The sequence below is a fragment of the Homarus americanus genome, unplaced genomic scaffold, assembly GCF_018991925.1.
Source record: "Homarus americanus isolate GMGI-L3 unplaced genomic scaffold, GMGI_Hamer_2.0 scaffold40248, whole genome shotgun sequence".
Lineage (NCBI taxonomy): Eukaryota > Metazoa > Arthropoda > Malacostraca > Decapoda > Nephropidae > Homarus > Homarus americanus.
Genome location: NW_024712526.1, coordinates 11304878 through 11323421, shown reverse-complemented (window position 1 = coordinate 11323421; position 18544 = coordinate 11304878). Strand labels below are relative to the sequence as shown.

The following is an 18544-nucleotide window of genomic DNA, read 5'->3' as shown; positions in this document are numbered from 1 at the left end:
CCTCCCCTCCCCCTCTCTCTCTACCTCTCTCTTCTAGTCCCCTCCCCCTCTCTCTGTATATTAAAAATTTTATAACCAACCAAAACACCTCATCAAAATAATGATTCTTTTTACCTCTGGATTATACAAGCCAGGCAAAGGCTTCGAGGCTTCGTAAAGCTTCACACGGCTGGAGCTTCATATACGGTTCCCTAATCTCCCAGGACTGACAAAAATGAAGCCGATTCCCAGAAAATGCTCTCGTGTGAATGTCAGTCACGAGGCTTCTTCACAAGGTGTATATTGAGAGAGAGAGAGAGAGAGAGAGAGAGAGAGAGAGAGAGAGAGAGAGAGTAGTAAAATGGCCAAAGAATATACCTAGACAGTACAGGTATACAAGCAACGGTAAACAGTCTACACCTTTAAACACTGCTGCCTAACCTAACCTAACCTAACCTAACCTAACCAAAGTTATGTCTGTACCTGTCTATTATTATATCTGTATTTGTATCTTCACCTATATTTCTGTTATTGCATGTACACCTGTAATTAGATCTACACCTGTACTTACACCTGCACCGCTGTGTGTGTGTGTGTGTGTGTGTGTGTGTAAACTTGAATACGTACTATATGTGTAGATGTATGTATGTATGTATGTATGTATGTATGTATGTATGTATAATTAACAAAAACACAAAGAGATTATAGAGATTTTGTTACTGTTGTTGTTGTTGTGGGCAAAGTGGTGGATGTCAGCGTGGTTGGTCCGTCTGTCTGTCTGTCTCTGTCTTCGGGTCAGTATGTCTGCTGCTTTTCTCTCTCCCTCTCTCTCTGTTTATCTGTTATTCTCTCTATGTCTGTCAGTCTCTCTCTCTCTCTCTCTCTCTGGTAATGTTTTAACCAAGTACACGAACACTGGGACATGTGACCCAGAATAGGTTCAACATACGGAAATTCTTGGCTTGGCGAGCGGCCCCCAGTGCGCAGTAGTGTGTGTTGGTAGCGTACAGCAAGAGGGGGTTGGCTGAGACACAGACAGACAAAGAGACGGGCAGACGGATAGACTGGCAGACGGATAAAGGGCTGGCAGACAGAGGGGGGTTACAGAGACAGACAGCGAGCGAGACTGGCAGATACAGCTAACGACAGGCAGAAAGACAGCGATAGACAGACAGATAGACAGATAGACAGATAGAAAGACAGTCTGCCACAACTACAAAAGAACATGCAAAGAAGCAAGACGCTCTGCCCTTGGTCAAAGTCATGGCTCATGGCGGCCGGCAAGGAAACACGCTAACATGTACATGACTGGCTCAGCCGCCGGCACGCACACACACACACACACCCATAAAAATTCTTACTGCTAGCCTGGCCAGACCCCGCCATTGTGGGACTCCCGCCTCCTACACCCTCACCCAACCCGCTCTGGCAGCCATTTTGTGTCTCTAATGTCTCACCTTATCCATCTACATGATGTTTATGTAGGCCGTAGTGTAGTGACGGAAGGGGGGCGGGAGTGAGGGGGGGCTGGTGTACGAGGGCAAGTCTAAACACCTCCACCAATAGCCTGCGGGCCTGGAGGACGTGGCACCACTGTACTGGTGAGACGTGGCACACCAGCAGATGGGGGACATGACGTGGCACCACCGCACACAACACACACAGCTCCCTCACACGTGGCACCACCGCACACAACACACACAGCTCCCTCACACGTGGCACCACCGCAACACACAGCTCTTTCTCAGACGTGGCACCATCGTACAACACAACTCCCTCTGACGTGGCAACACCGCACATCTAGAATTACAACAAGAGGAAAATTAATGACATCGCAAATATGAAATATTACCCCAGACGACCCGATATGACCACCGCCGGGCCAAGACAGACCTGGACCACCGTGCACCAGGTGATGGAACAGCGGAGGGCGCGGTGGAAAAAAACGAACGAAGAGAAACGGAAGAGTTTGAGAAAGTTCGATAAAGCGGACTGCCGAGAACGCCATTGCACAGAGGCCTTCACTCCGTACATTGGCACCAGTCCCTCCCTCCCTCCCCAATCATCCTCAAGTAACTCGCTGATGAACACTGCCATCACCTGCACGCACAAAAAACACAACTACTTCAATGCTGAATACAATAGTGAGTTTGAGAGATAATCCATTCGTCTACATAAAGGAAGTGTTTAATATGAACTGGCAACTCCGCTGCACTTGCTGCTGGAGGTCGTGAGTTGCCAAACACAATTTACTTCCATGCATTTATTTATACATAAAAAGATATTATTTTCGAGAACTGTATTACTCTTCTCTTGACCTTTATAATATATATATATATATATATATATATATATATATATATATATATATATATATATATATATATATATATATATTGTATATACAGTACAGGGTGTCACTGAGATGTGCATTAATTTGCAGTGTATTTCTGAGTCAATTCTAAGACACAATATCGATATAAAATATAAATCCTCATAGTTTAGCAGCTACAACACTAACAGGTTGGGGTGATGACGGTCAGTGAAACAGCCTCTAGAGTAGTGTTGTACACAAGGTGATGCATGTACTCGGCCGATACCTTGTGAATGGGACAACAAATGTGTATGACTGAATGAGGTTATGTCAGGTAGCAGTAGTTAAGATAAAGGGGGAGGAAGGTGTAGGCCGGCGAACATTCCCGTCATTGCCACCAGCCGGGGCAGACCGCCATCACCGCCCACAGTGTGAGTGAGGGCAGGTCCCCTGGTTCACACTGTGCTAGTTAGCTTCAGTAACTATACCAAAAGATCGTACTATCTGTAGATCTTATTGTTTACATGTATGTTATCTCTTGTGTTAATTTCAGGCGCTGTATCCCAGTGTATGATGAAGGGATACAGACGGTGAAGTACTGACGTGGCACAAGGTAATTGCTGAGTAGGTTGTCATATCCCCAAACTTTCATCACAGTTGATCGGAGACTTGTGGAAAGAGTGGACAAAAATAATAAATAAACACAAAAATATAAACAATGATTAAAATTTCCAAGTCATTAAAATTTATATATACTGTATATAGCCAAAAATAAATTACCCCAAATACCGTAGTAATTAATCAAACTAACAGAATTATTACAGTCTGTTAATTTTGTCTTGGCGACATTGCTATGATATTTGTTTTTTTTCTTGTTTCTCCTTCTCCCTCCTTTATTCCTTCTTGTTCCTTCTTATTCTTCCTTCATAATTCTCATCGTTCTGGCCAAAATGATAAATGAGAGAGGAAGAAGGGCTTAGAGAAGAGGAAGTAAAGAAGAGAAGTAAGCCAGAAAAGAAGAGGAGGTAATAAGAGATGATGGAAGAAGAGACGAAGTAAGAAGATAAGAATAAGAGGAGGAGGGGTGAGAAGAGGAATAGAAATGGGGCCGAGAAGAGAAGATGAGGAGGAGGGATAAGAAGAGAAGAAGAAATTAAAGTGAAACAAAGAAAATAACCGTATTTTCTCAGGCGCACATTCACTTACTATCTGTTGCAATTCTCTTTTAGTGTCAATATCATTATTTATTTCTCTCTCTCTCTCTCTTCTCTTCCTCATATTTACCATCTCTCTCATTCTCCTCCTTCTCATTATTATTATTATATTTATTATTTCTCATCTCTCACTCCTCTTCCCCATCTTCTCTTTCTGATTCTCCTTCTCCTTCTCTTCCTCCTCCTCTTCATTCTCTTCCTCCTCCTTCTTCCTTGATTCACGGGGATGTCTGCCAGTACAGTATTTCCTCTTCAAATTCTCCCATGTCTAAGTTTAACCATTCAAAAATGTAATCTAAAGTTATGTCAATTTATCCACCTATTGCCATCAATCATCTGTTGTTGTTGTAGTTGTTGGTGTAACTGTTGTAGTTATTGTTGTTAGAGTTCATGTTGTTGTTGTTGTTTTATTAGTAGTGGAAGAATTGGTGGTGATGGTGGTGATGGTGGTGATGGTGGTGTGGTGGTGGTGATGGTGGTGGTGATGGCGGTGGTGGTGACGGTGGTGGTGGTGGTGGTGGTGGTGACGGTGGTGGTGGTGGTGGTGGTGGTGGTGGTGGTGATGGTGGTGGTGGTGGTGATGGTGATGGTGGTGGTGGTGGTGGTGGTGGTGGTGACGGTGGTGGTGATGGTGGTGGTGTGGTGGTGGTGGTGGTGGTGGTGGTGACGGTGACGGTGGTGGTGGTGGTGGTGTGGTGGTGATGGTGGCCTGTCTGTGTTGTGGTAAACATTCCCCAAATAGATCCATTTCCTCCTCCTATCCAAATCTATAATTAAAATCAAGACCAAACTTTATCTCTTTAACGTCTGAGAATCATTGTCTTCAACTCCTTGATACTCTCACACACACACACACACACACACACACACACACACACACACACACACATACACACACGCACACACACACACACACTGGGACACCTGTAGTTTGTGATGATGTCTGGTCCAACACCTGTACACGGCCGATAAGGATTACATCTCATTTAGGGGATAATGGGGTTTAAGGGGGTGAGAGAGATAAGAGATGAGAGGGTTAAGGGGGACAGAGTTAAGGGGAGAAAGAGTTAATGGGTGTTAAAAAGATAACAACAGACGTACATAATAGAGGAGGAATCTAAGGGGAATAAAGAAGATAAGAAAATAAATACAGCAAGAGAGAGAGAGAGAGAGAATAGGATAATGGCGGCTATAATGGCTTCTAATGGGTGGTTAGGGGGGGGAAAGGGGGGGGGGAGCGGTGTGAAGGTTTGGGGCCGGCAAGGGAAAGGGTGGGGCTGGCAAGGGAAGGGGTGGGTGAAGGAACAGAGCAACAGCGTGGAAAGGAAGTCATCTGATAATAACAGGAAAGGAACGTTTTGGATGAAATGGTACAACAGACAAACAGACAGACACAGACAGATAGACAAACAGACAGACAGAGAGAGATACGCATAGACAGACAGACACTGACAGAGACAAACAAACAGACAGACAGTTTACTTTCTTGATTATAAACACCTTTTAGAAACCACCTATCCACTGCGGAACCCGACTTTAGAAAACAACATCACGAATATAACTTGTAATTTATTCTTCTCTAGACAACTCTCTCCCACACCCACCACACGTACACACACACACACACGTACACACACACACACACACACACACACACACTGTATATATTTCAAATACATCATATTCCCCTCTGTCTCTTTGTCTGTCTGTCTTAATATCTATCTATCTATCTATCTATCTATCTATCTATCTATCTCCCTTCATTACTTTTTATATTTCTATATTCCTTTCTTCCTCTTTCTCTCTCCCCTCTCTCTACTTTGTCTGTCTCTCCCTCTCTATCTCTCGTTATTTCCCTCTCTCTGTCTTTCTTCCTCTGTTTGTCTCTCTCTCATATTCTTTCATCTTCCTTCCTGTCTGTCTTGTTCTCACCATTTATCTTATTTTTCCTACTTTCTTTCTTCTCTTCATATATTTTTTTATTCTCAAATTATCCGCTTGTTGTTGTTGTTGTTGTTGTTGTTGTTGTGCTTCAGTGACTCAGGTGAACAAGAACACAACACAGACTAAAAATAATAGTAAATGTTCTTGTTTTATTTGTTTATTTCTTTGTTTATCCTTGTTTATGTATGTCTGAGTATGATACAAAAATGTTAGCGTATCTTACACTGTATAAAACATCCCTCACAAACTTTACCTAAAACACAGCCTAGACACCAGTCAGCAGTAAACACAGTCAATCAGTCAGTCAGTCAGCAGTAAACACAGTCAGTCAGTCAGCAGTAAACACAGTCAATCAGTCAGTCAGCAGTAAACACAGTCAGTCAGTCAGCAGTAAACACAGTCAATCAGTCAGTCAGCAGTAAACACAGTCAGTCAGTCAGCAGTAAACACAGTCAATCAGTCAGTCAGCAGTAAACACAGTCAGTCAGTCAGCAGCAAACACAGTCAGTCAGTCAGCCAATCATACTAAAAATTCCTCTGAGTACACTTAAAATTCGCTTAATGGATAAATTTAATTGTCTAATGACTTTGTTACGTCAACTATTATGCCCCTAAACATCTTTTCCATTAAATGCATTATTAACGCTTCGAGTTTCATTGTTGACAAGAGCAGAAAGGAAGAAACAAAAAAAAATCGCATATCACTAGAATTTTTGTAATGGACGAGTGTTGCCGAGTTCTCTTCTTCAACGTGTTTGTGTTTGTAATTGTGTGTGTGTGTGTGTGTGTGTGTGTGTGTGTGTGTGTGTGTGTGTGTGTGTGTGTGTTTTTGAGAGTTCTAAGGTTTAGGTAAGTCTGTGTGCTGTAGTCTGTGTACTGTAAGTCTATTATGTAGTCTGTGTTCTGTAGTGTTTCTGTGCTGTTGTCTGTGTACTGTAGTGTGTTCTGTAGTGTGATTTGTAGTCTGTGCTGTGAAGTCTGTGTACTGTAGTGTGATATAGTCTGTGTACTGTAGTATTTCTGTAGTCTGTCTGCTGTTTTCTGTCTGCAGTGTTTTGAAAGCCAGGAGAGATTATGGGCGAGGCGAGAAAATAAAACTAGGGAATCTTTTATCTGGCAGAGAGCTCTCGGGCAGGGGATCGATGTGGGAGTGTGAAATAATAGACAAAGAGAGAGAATGGTATTTTATTTCACCCAGGGAGGGGGACCAGTGTCTCTCTCTCTCTCTCTTGCTTTCGTTCTCTATCTCTCTCTCTCTCTCTCTCTCTCTCTCTCTCTATCTCTCGCTGTCTCCTTCTCTCTTTATTTTTCTGTCTCCTCTCTCTCTCTCTCTCAGTAGTCTATATTCCCGGTGTATTGATACAGATTCCAACTCTATCGTGTGGGGATTCGAAACCTGTTAGTGAAGATTTCCGGAAATCAAAAAGGTTCCATTGATATTCTTTTGGGTTCAGAGCTCCAACAACAACTGTTTGAGTTGACAGATGGTCCTTTCAAGTCCACAATGAAGAAACACTGATAGATATATAGAAAACAATAAGTAATGTCTATATTCTATTCCCCAGCCTTAGAAATCAATAAAGTACATGGAACACTTTATATAATTAGTCCAGCTGCCTGTCTGTGTAAGTTATCTATTCAATAACTTACAAACTGTTAGCCAAATCGAGATACAATTTTGTACGTGTCTTTATTTCGCTATTATCTAAGTTCAGTTAAAAAATCAGCTAATTTTAACTTTATTTACTGAAGTTATGGCTTAAAATATCACCCGGGAGGTACAGCGCCATCTGTTGAGTTACATTCACTGAGTATGGTCGGTTAGACAAAAAAAATATTCGATTCTACTCACGTCTAGTCCTCAGTCAGTCCATTGACCCATACACCTCGATTCATTACTATTGGAGACAGACAGACAGACACAGACCGATATATAGACACTCACTCACACAGGTAGTCTAATGCGAGAGTATCATTAATAGCTCTTAATTGAATACGGCCGTACGGTTTAATAATCGTAATTAGGATTTAATTGACCTTGTGATTAATGATAAGGACATTGATCCTAGGAAGCTTGTAGAGTAGAGTATATGTATGTTGGTGCCACAAGGGCTTAGACGATATTCTGGTGATGGGTTGTGATGGTGATGGGTTGTGATGGTGACGGGTTGTGATGGTGATGGGTTGTGATGGTGACGGGTTGTGATGGTGATGGGTTGTGATGGTGATGGGTTGTGATGGTGATGGGTTGTGATGGTGACGGGTTGTGATGGTGATGGGTTGTGATGGTGATGGGTTGTGATGGTGATGGGTTGTGATGGTGGTGGGTTGTGATGGTGGTGGGTTGTGATGGTGGTGGGTTGTGACGGTGATGGGTTGTGATGGTGATGGGTTGTGATGGTGGTGGGTTGTGACGGTAGTGGGTTGTGATGATGGTGGGTTGTGATGGTGACGGAGTTTGGATGGTGGTGGGTTGTGATGTTGGTGACGGGTTGTGATGGTGGTGGGTTGTGATGGTGACAGGATGTGATGGTGATGGGTTTGTGATGGTGGTGGGTTATGGTGGTGACGGGATGTGATGGTGATGGGTTGTGATGGTGGTGGGTTGTGATGGTGACGGGTTGTGATGGTGGGTTGTGATGGTGACAGGGATGTGTGGTGGGTTGTGATGGTGATGGGTGGGTTTGTGACGGTGGCGGGTTTGTGATGGTGGTGGGTTGTGATGGTGACGGGTTGGCGACGGTGGTGGGTTGACGGTGGCGGGTTGTGATGGTGGTGGGTTGTGATGGTGACGGAGTTGTGACGGTGACGGGTTGTGACGGTGGCAGGTTGTGACAGTGGCAGGTTGTGACGGTGATGGGTTGTGACGGAGACGGGTTGTGACGGTGATGGTTTGTGATGGTGGTGGGTTGTGACGGTGATGGGTTGTGATGGTGACGGGTTGTGACAGAACAGGTTGTGACAGTGATGGGTTGTGATGGTGGTGGGTTGTGATATGGTGACGGGTTGTGACGGTGGCGGGTTGTGTGACGGTGATGGGTTGTGACGAGACGGGTGGTGGGTTGTGATGGTGGCGGGTTGTGTGGGGAGACGGATTGTGATGGTGAAGGGTTGTGACGGTAATGGTGACGGGTTGTGACGATAATAGTGAGTGGTTGTGACGGACGATGTAGAAAGATTATGAGGAGAGATGGAGACGATGATAGTGATGATGACTTGTGACGGGTTGTGATGGTGACGGGTTGTGGTGATGGGTTTATGGCGGTAATAATAAGTGTGTTGGGGGGGGCAGGAAGAAATTCACAAGGGTGGTTATTGATTTCATAATATGTGTATTGATTACCTTATGTGTGTACAGGAATGTGTGACTGTGTGTGTATGTACGTGTGTAACAAATTTGTGATCACCTGATGACTTGTAACCACTTCTTAGTCTACCTGATGATTAAACACCATAACCTGGCTTAATTTAACCTAACCTAACGCCCAAGGTAGTATTAGCGTGATGATGATGATGGAGGTCAGGTCTTGAGGAGGTACTGTAGAGGGGTCAGGTCATAAAGCTCACTTAAAGGTCACGAATGATTTAAATGGTATAGCGATATATATAATAGTTACTACCTATATTATCTATATCTGAGGCCTTTATAAAACACGATGCATTAGCGATCATAGATATGGATTAATTATACTTTATTAGCGATTATAGATATGGATTCATTAAACTCAAGTCATAATGTGATGTTTTTAAAGGTGAATTTGTATAACCTCAGTAATAAGTTATATAATACTGAACTATTTGTTATTATTGACGCTACAGCTGTTATAATTACCTTCCATAATCTTTTACTTCATCATTACGTCCCACCATATGGTCACACGTAGACATTATCAAACTTTATTATCCCATAAATAATCAAAACATTTAAAGAAATAAAACAACATATCCTTTTCTCTTTATTGAGGAACACACTTAAAGATAGCGCTGGAGTGCATCAAAGTCAAGACCCTTTTAGTTGTGGTGCGTTATGAGTACATGTTGTCAGGCGATTCAAGGGCAGGGCTGAGTGGCAGGAGACCCAACACACTACCACCTCTTCCCTTGGCCGCCGCGGGCAGACTGAATCTTCCTCTCTCGGTCTCTCTCCCTCTCCCTCGCTACTTCCTCTACTGCTTCAAACGCGCTTAACCTGGTGCCACATTTCTACTAAAACAACAACTGAAATATATGTTATCTCTAGTTACGTTATCTCTCTTGTAGTGGTTAGAGGCGATAGACGAGGCTTTTAGGTCATGAAGTGGTTTTGTTTTTTATCGACGAGAGGAGAGTCGCTCGAGATAGATAAGAGGGTGATATGTGGCACATCAGCGTCATTATCATTGAATGTGGTGAGGGCGTTGCCGATGTGGCAGGAGACTTGGCACCACCGCCTGCCTCATCTGCAGTTTTAAGCGCACCGACCCCTACCTACCTCACCCACCCCTACCTACCTCACCCACCCCTAACACCACCACCCCCTACCTATTCAACCCCCTACCTCCACCACCTCTTTACTTCCACTCTTCCTCCATCCCTCCCACCACCACCACCCCTACCTACCACCAACATTCCCACGACCACCCCTACCCCTCCACACCTCCCTCTACCTCCACCACCACCCCCCAACCACCACCCTACCTACCTTCACCCCAACCTCCACCACCACCCCTACCTAACATTCCCCCACTACCACCACTACCACCCAACCACCACCACCACCACCACCACAACAACCACCACCACAACAACCACCAATACCACAACAACCATCACCACCACCAACACAACCACACCAACACCCTAACACAACTACCACACCATCACTACCACGCACACACCACCACCACACCACCACCACACCGCTATCACACCACCACCGCCACCACACCGCTACCACCCACCACACCCACAACCACACCACCACACCATCACCACTACCACACCACACCACTACCACAACTACTACCACACCACAGCTACCACCACCACCACGCCGCTACCACGCCACCACCACACCGTACACACCACCACCACACCGCTACCACACCACCACACACGCTACCACACCACAACTACACACCGCTACCACCACCACCACACCGCTACCACACCACTACCAAACTCACACCATCACACCAATTACCACACCACACTACCACCACACCGCTACCACCACCACCACACCGCTACCACACCACTACCAACAACACCACCACCACACCATCACACCACTACCACCACCACACCACAACTACTACCACACCACAGCTACCACCACCACACCGCTACCACCACCACCACACTGCCACACACCACTACCACACCACAACTACCACCACCACACCACCACACCACTACCACCCACCACCACCATTACCACCACTACGCCATCACTACCACCAACACCATTACCACCAATTACACTAACACCACCACACCAAAACCACTACCACACCACAACACCACCACCGCTAACCACCACCAACACACCACTACCACACCACAGCTACCACCACCACACCGCTACCACACCACAACTACTACCACACCACAGCTCACCACCATCACACCGCTACCACCACCACCACACCGCTACCACACCACTACCACACCACAACTACCACTACCACCACACCGCTACCACACCACTACCACACCACAGCTACCGCTACCACCACACCACCACCATTACCACCACTACGCCATCACTACCACCAACACCATTACCACCACAACTACCACCACCATACCACTACCACACCATAACCACTACTACTTCCACACTATCACCACACCACCATCACTACACTTCAACCACCACCAATACTACCACAACCATACCGCTATCACCACACCACAACCACCATCACACCACACCATCGCAACTACTATCACCACCATAACACACTATCACTACTACCACCACCATACTACTATCATCACACCACACTACAACTATTACCATCACACCACAACCACCACCACACCATACCACAACCACCATCACAACTACTATCACCATACCACTACTACCACCACCATACCACATCCACACCACACCATCACAATTACTACCACCACCATACCACAACCACCATCACACCATCACCACCACCACCACCACCACCACCAAACCACAACCACCATTATTACCACAACCACTATACTAATACCATCACCTTGGGCCGCTCCGTTGCCACATCCATCATCAACACCACCATACCCCCCGGGGCCCCCTACCACCACCACCATTTTCCCTACCCCACCACCATCATTACAACCACCACACCCTAGTTCTCTCTCCTCATCACCCCCAACACCTCCCCCTCGTTACTGTTATTTTCACACACACATCCACCACTGACACACCCGCATCGTAGAGGACGTGGCACCACCGCGACAAAAAACTCTCTTAACTCTGGCAACGTTGGATCGATGTTTCACCACACATGGCAACAAGCGCCACGTTGCCACATTTACCATCTTTCATGTTACTTATCAGTTAATTACTCAACTATCTACATATATTTCCTCTCAATTATGATATATAAAGGTGAGAATAGATTAATATTTTGTGAAAACGAGTCAGATGTGCAAATATAATGGAGAAAATGATGACTGTGAGGTTCGATGTGGCATAGAGACTCAGGGCAGGGAGGGGGATGGCGGGAGGGAGGGAGGGAAGAGAGGCATGGAGAGGGGTGTGTGTGTATGTGTGTGTGTGTGTGGTACGTGGGAGAAGAGGAGGAAGGGAGGAGAGAGTCAAATGAGGGGGGGCAGAGGTGGGGAGGAGGAGGGGGAAGGGGGAGTGGAGTTGGCTGGGTTTGGGGGGGAGCAGGCAGGAGGGGAATTGGGGTTCAATTGGGGGTAGGGAGGAGATGGGGGAAGAGGTGGAGGAGGAGGAGGGTCGTCTAGGATGTGAGGGAGGAGGAGGTGGGAAGGAGGAGAGGGGGGAAGGAGGAGAGGGGGAAGGAGGAGGGGGGGTGACCCATTTTAACTTAAGGCGTCACCTGCTGGTCACACACGCGACTAACTGTCTGGCCCCAGGTAACTTCAGGTGCTCCCAGGTAACTTTAGGTGGTTCCCAGGTCACTTCAGGGGCTCACGGGTAACTTTAGGTGCTCCCAGGTAACTCCAGGGGCTCCCAGGTAACTTCAAGTGTTCACAGGTAACTTCAGATGTTCACAGGTAACTCCAGATGTTCACAGGTAACTTCAGCTGGCCCAGGTAACTTCAGCTGGCTCCCAGGTAACTTCTTCGAGTACTCCCAGGTAACTACAGATGCTCCCAAGTAACTCTAGATGCTCCCAGGTAACTCCAGGTACTCCCAGGTAACTTCAGCTGGCTCTCAGGTAACTACAGATGCTCCCAAGTAACTCTAGATGCTCCCAGGTAACTCCAGGTGCTCCCAGGTAACTTCAACTGGCTCCCAGGTAACTCCAGGTACTCCCAGGTAACTTCAGCTGGCTCCCAGGTAACTTCGGGTGCTCACAGGTAACTTCAAGTGCTCCCAGGTAACTCCAGGTGCTCCCAGGTAACTTCAGGTGCTCTCAGGTAGCTTCGGGTGCTCACAGGTAACTTCGGGTGCTCACAGGTAACTTCAGCTGGCTCCCAGGTAACTTCAGGTGTTCACAGGTAACTTCGGGTACTCCCAGGTAACTTCAGATAGCCCGTGGTACCTTGCTTCCATTTATAAACAAATACACTTATACTTAACACACACACACACGTCTACTTAACAATGTATTATAAGTACTAGAGGTTGTTTACATCCTGTTTACACGACGTAAGCGGCAGTGACGTAATTGTTTACGTATATCTCATGAGAAGTGACGTAATTGTTTACATAATTATATCTCACGGGATTACCTCAAGATTAGGCCCCAGATTATTTCTACATAACCTAACTTAACCTAGCCTAATGTACCTTAACCTAACCTAACTTAACCACATCTTAAAATGGCGGCCAAACTGCAGTGAGACTCTACCTTAAAATGGCGTCCAAACATCTCCAGTTGAGAAATAAAGCAAAACAAAATAAATTCTCTCTCTCTCTCTCTCCTGAACGAGAGATAAGGCCTAATGTCTCCTTTTATCAGTCATTAGAGATAAAAGATAAGGATAATTTCTCTCTCTCTCTCTCTCTCTCTCTCTCTCTCTCTCTCTCTCTCTCTCCTTTAATCTCTTTCGTTTTCTAATTTCTCTCTTCTCTCTATCTTTTCTTTCTTTCTCTCTCCTTTAATCTCTCTCTCTCTCTCTCTCTCTCTAATCTACCTTCGACCTATGATACTAGAGAGTATGGGTAACTTAAAGATACTGAGGTTGTGTGTGTGTGTGACAGGCAGACAGATGAAAGATAGCAAGGGAAAGAAAAGAGAGAGAGAGAGAGAGAGAGAGAGAGAGAGAGAATTAGGTACACTTATACATATTATTATACAGCTTGACTTAATGGCTACTCACAAAGAGCTTAGTATACGGCCAACAGAGAGCTTAGTATACGCAGCTATCCAAAGAGCTAGCATACTGGGGCCATACTGGGCCACTCAGAGAGCTTAGCATACTGGGCCACGCAAGAGCTTAGTATACTGGGCCACTCAGAGAGCTTAGCATACTGGGCCACTCAAAGAGTTTAGTATACTGGGCCACTCAGAGAGCTTAGCATACTGGGCCACGCAAGAGCTTAGTATACTGGGCCACTCAGAGCTTAGCATACTAGGCCACTCAGAGAGCTTAGCATACTCGACCACTCAGAGAGCTTAACACACTGGGCCCCTCAGAGAGCTTAACATACTGGGGGGCCCCTGAGGAAGCATCAGTCACGTGCATCTATCGTCACATATCACAGCCAGACCACAAAAAGATAAGCTGTTTATCCGTCTCTTTGTCTCTCTGCCTGTTTAGTTTTTTGTGTGTTAATGATACAAAGAAAAATGGGAAACGTTATTCTATTTGTTTCAACTCTTTCGTCGCTGTAGAAATGGTTAGGTTAGTTAGGTTATATTTTGTGTATTTGTTTGTTAATGTTATCTATTTTTTTGTCTTTTTTTACTCAGCTATTTTTATTTGTTGTTATTATTGTTGTTTTTGTATTTGCTGTTGTTCTTGGATATGTTGTTGTTGTTGTTGTTGTTATTATCATTATTATTAGTAGTAGTAATAGTAGTGTAAGTAAATAAGATTCGTAGGTCCATTACGACAGATCGACAGCACTGCCAAAATGATAAGTTGCAGCAACTGTTGCTGCAGGTACCAGAAAATTTGAAAAAAAAGTAGCTATAGAGCAGGAGGTGGGCGCCTCGAACTGGTTAACTACGTTACCGATAAGGGCAAATGGTTTCAGTCTTAATAAATAAGAATTTACAGATGCCATTGCTCTAAGGTACGGTCGGCCAGTAGAAGGTTGCCCTCCCAATGCATGTGTGGCTCTTCCTACGATGGCGATCACGCCATGGTGTGCAAGAAGGGGGGCTTCATATGCATGAGGCATGACGAGGTAAGGGATCTCACAGCAAATATGTTGAAGGAAATCTGCCGGGATGTCATGGTAGAACCGACCCTCCTTCCGTTGGATGGTGAGATCTTCCAACACAGGACTTCAAACACATCTAACGAAGCCCGCGTGGAAGTCAGTGCTCGAGGATTCTGGACGGGGGACAGCGAGCTTTCTTCGACATCAGGATTTTTGATCCCATGGCCGCATGTCACCGTAACCTAGCTCTCGATGCTGCACATAGGAGGAACGAGAACGACAAGAGAAGGGCATATGGGGAGAGAATTCAAAACATTGATCAAGGCAGCTTCACTCCTCTAGTGTTCACAACCTCTGGTGGGATGGGACCAAGTGCAAGATGTTTCTACGCCAGACTCCGGGGGTGATCTCCGAACAGAAGCAGCAGCCCAGAAGTTATGTTACAGCCTGGATGAGATGTCGACTGTCTTTCTCTCTCCTTCGGTCGGCTTTGCTCTAGCTCAGGGGAACGAGAGCTTCTGCCCCTACTCCGACAACTGCCCCAGATATTGACTATGAGGCTACAGTCACTGAATGCCGCATAGATCTGCGGCTCAACTAATTTAACACAGATAGGATAGCTTCTTATGTATTAGGATATTTAATATTAAGGTAATTAAATGGTGGCGAAGGTGTGGGTATTGGGGGAGGCTGGAGGCCACGTTAAAAAAAAAAATAGTAGTGTAATTGTTGTAGTAGTCGTAGTAGTCGTCGTAGTAGTAGTAGTAGTAGTAGTAATGTAATTGTTGTAGTAGTAGTAGTAGTGTAATTGTTGTAGTAGTCGTAGTAGTAGTAGTAGTAGTAGTAGTGTTATTGTTGTTATTCTCATCATCACAAACAAATACAAAGACAATGGCAACACTACTGACACAGTTGCCATATGCCGCATTTCTTCCTCGACCAATACCTGCACACACATTATTTCCTGGTTAATTATTGGCCAGTGGTGAGCCTCCCCCGTGGACAGGTAAGTTGATGGGGGGGGGGGACCTGCAGGGTTTGGTGCAGGTGTGTTGGTGGTAGGGGGGCACACCTGCAGGGTTTGGTGCAGGTGTGGTGGGGAGGACACACCTGCAGGGCTTGGTGCAGGTGTTGAGTCATCACCACACACACACACACACACACAGGGTCAATATACTGTACTTTACACAGCTGTCTGGAACGTAGTGTGTGTGTGTGTGTGTGTGTGTGTGTGTGTGTGTGTGTGTGTGTGTGTGTGTGTGTGTGTTTCTACCTGTCTGTCTGTCTGTGTGTGTGTCTACTCTTCTTTCTGTCTCTGTATCCATCTGTCTGTCTGTCTATCTGTCAACAACATGTATATCTGAGAGCTGCATGTAAAACCTAACCTAACCCAACCTAACCTAACCTAGCAGCCATTTTAGATCATTTTACCTATCTATATAAGTGACTTGGTGACATCATCTCACTCACTGTGTCCAGGTTCGATGCACCTCCAGTCCATTGTCTTGAGAAGGTGACTGACATTAACACCAACTGAGATTAACTTCCGGGACTAATATTATACACTAACCAACACACATATAAACTAACCTCACACTAAGATTAACTAATACTAACACCAACTAGGATTAACATAACACCAACTAGGATTAACATAACACCAACTAGGATTAACATAACACCAACTAGGATTAACATAACACCAACTAGGATTAACATAACACCAACTAGGATTAACACCAACACCAACTAGGGATTAACACTTAAGCAACTAGGATTAACGCCTGCTTTCAACTAGGGATTAACCTGCTTTCCAACTGGGATTAACATAACTTTTTAACTAGGATTAACCTAACACTGTGTTAACATAAACTAACATAGCTTCATAAGCCTGTATACCATAAGTCACAAACAACATGTGGTATAAATTAACTTTAGCAGTATTTAAAGTCTTGTATTCCTCAAGAAATTATTTTTTATTGTGACTCTCTCTTTCTCTCTCTTTGTCTCTTTCTCTCTCTTTGTCTCTCTTTGTCTCTTTTTGTCTCTTTCTCTCTCTTTGTCTCTTTCTCTCTCTTTGTCTCTCTTTGTCTCTTTTTGTCTCTTTCTCTCTCTTTGTCTCTTTCTCTCTCTTTGTCTCTTTCTCTCTCTTTATCTCTCTTTGTCTCTTTCTCTCTCTTTGTCTTTCTCTCTCTTTATCTCTCTTTGTCTCTTTTTGTCTCTCTCTCTCTTTGTCTCTTTATCTCTCTTTGTCTCTTCCTCTCTCTTTGTCTCTCTTTGTCTCTTTTTGTCTCTTTCTCTCTCTTTGTCTGTCTGTGTCTCTCCCTCTCTCTCCTCTCTCTCTCTCTCTCTCTCATCTCCCCTATAAAGAGGAAAATTCCCCAACCACCGCTACCTTACCAAATCCCTCCCTCCCTCCCTCCCTCCCTGTCGGTGGGGGTGGGGGTGGGGGGGGGGGTGGGGGTGGGGGTGGGGGGGATGAGGGAAACAGCACACACGACCAAGGGTTTATGTTTCCCTGTCGAATGGTAACAGTAAAGTTGGGAGTGTCCGGGGAAAAAACTAGGGGAAAAAACCCAAGACAGTCGGGGGAGTGAGTGGTGGGAGGGGGAAACTAATGAACGAACGTCTCCTGGTAGTTAGAGTGAGAGAGATAAGGGAGATAGAGGGAGTTAGGGAGTGTGATAAACAGAGAGAGAGAGAGAGAGAGAGAGAGAGAGAGAAAGAGAGAGAGAGAGATTTAGACAGCCAAAGAAAACAACACATACAGACATCACATTCACCGGAAGTACGGATGTCTGTGTCTGTCTATCTATCTATCTGTCTCTCTCTCTCTCTCTCTCTCTCTCTCTCTCTCTCTCTCTCTCAGATAAACATTATGTGATCACTATTTTAAGGCTTTTAGGACGCCATTGCGGAGTGAAAACGGGGCCATTCAGCGTGCTCATAGCCGTGACGTCATAGCATATATTCACGTCACGGACAAAGTGACAAGTCACTGGGCAGCTTAGTCATGACGTGATGCATGAAGGAACTAATCATGGAGTGGCTGAGGCAGTGAAGAGTGAGAATGGACCATTCACTATGCTCATGGGCGTGAGCACGTCAGAACATGCTTTCATGACGTCACGTATGGTGGAACCAATCACCAAGTGGCTTCGTCATGAAGGAACAAATCGCCAACCTAACGTAACCTAACTTCACCTTACCAGCCGTACATAACCGAACCGAACCTAACCTAACCTAACTTAACCTAACCGAACCGAACCTAACCTACTCTACCCTTACCTAGACTAACCTAACCAAACATAACCAAACCTAACAACCTACCCAAATTGACGAATTGCCAACTAGGTCAGTCAATCTGCCTACCGCGCATGGCGTTAGTTACAAGACTAGCGAGGTCATCTTAAAATTATATCTTGCGCTTGTGAGACCTCACCTGGATTACGCAGTTCAGTTCTGGTCACCGTATTACAGAATGGATATAGAACCCAGAGGAGAATGACGAGACTAATCCCGGGCATTAGGAACCTTGAGTACAGAGACAGGTTAAAGGGGTTGGGTATAAACGGGACTGCCCAG

At 45.3% G+C, this 18544-nt stretch overlaps 1 protein-coding gene across 2 annotated transcripts in view; it reads right to left on the bottom strand.

The window, feature by feature from the left end:
* The window catches only part of LOC121863032, a 63401-nt gene extending 61479 nt beyond the window's left edge, over window positions 1-1922 (bottom strand). The window contains exon 1 of one of the 2 annotated variants that reach the window (XM_042361499.1): window positions 1437-1922. In XM_042361499.1, coding sequence (XP_042217433.1) covers window positions 1437-1445 — 9 coding nt within the window. In that variant the 5' untranslated portion in view covers window positions 1446-1922. The remainder of the gene's footprint in view (window positions 1-1436) is intronic. The other variant, XM_042361493.1, reaches the window with a different exon arrangement.
* Window positions 1923-18544: the final 16622 nt, after the last annotated feature.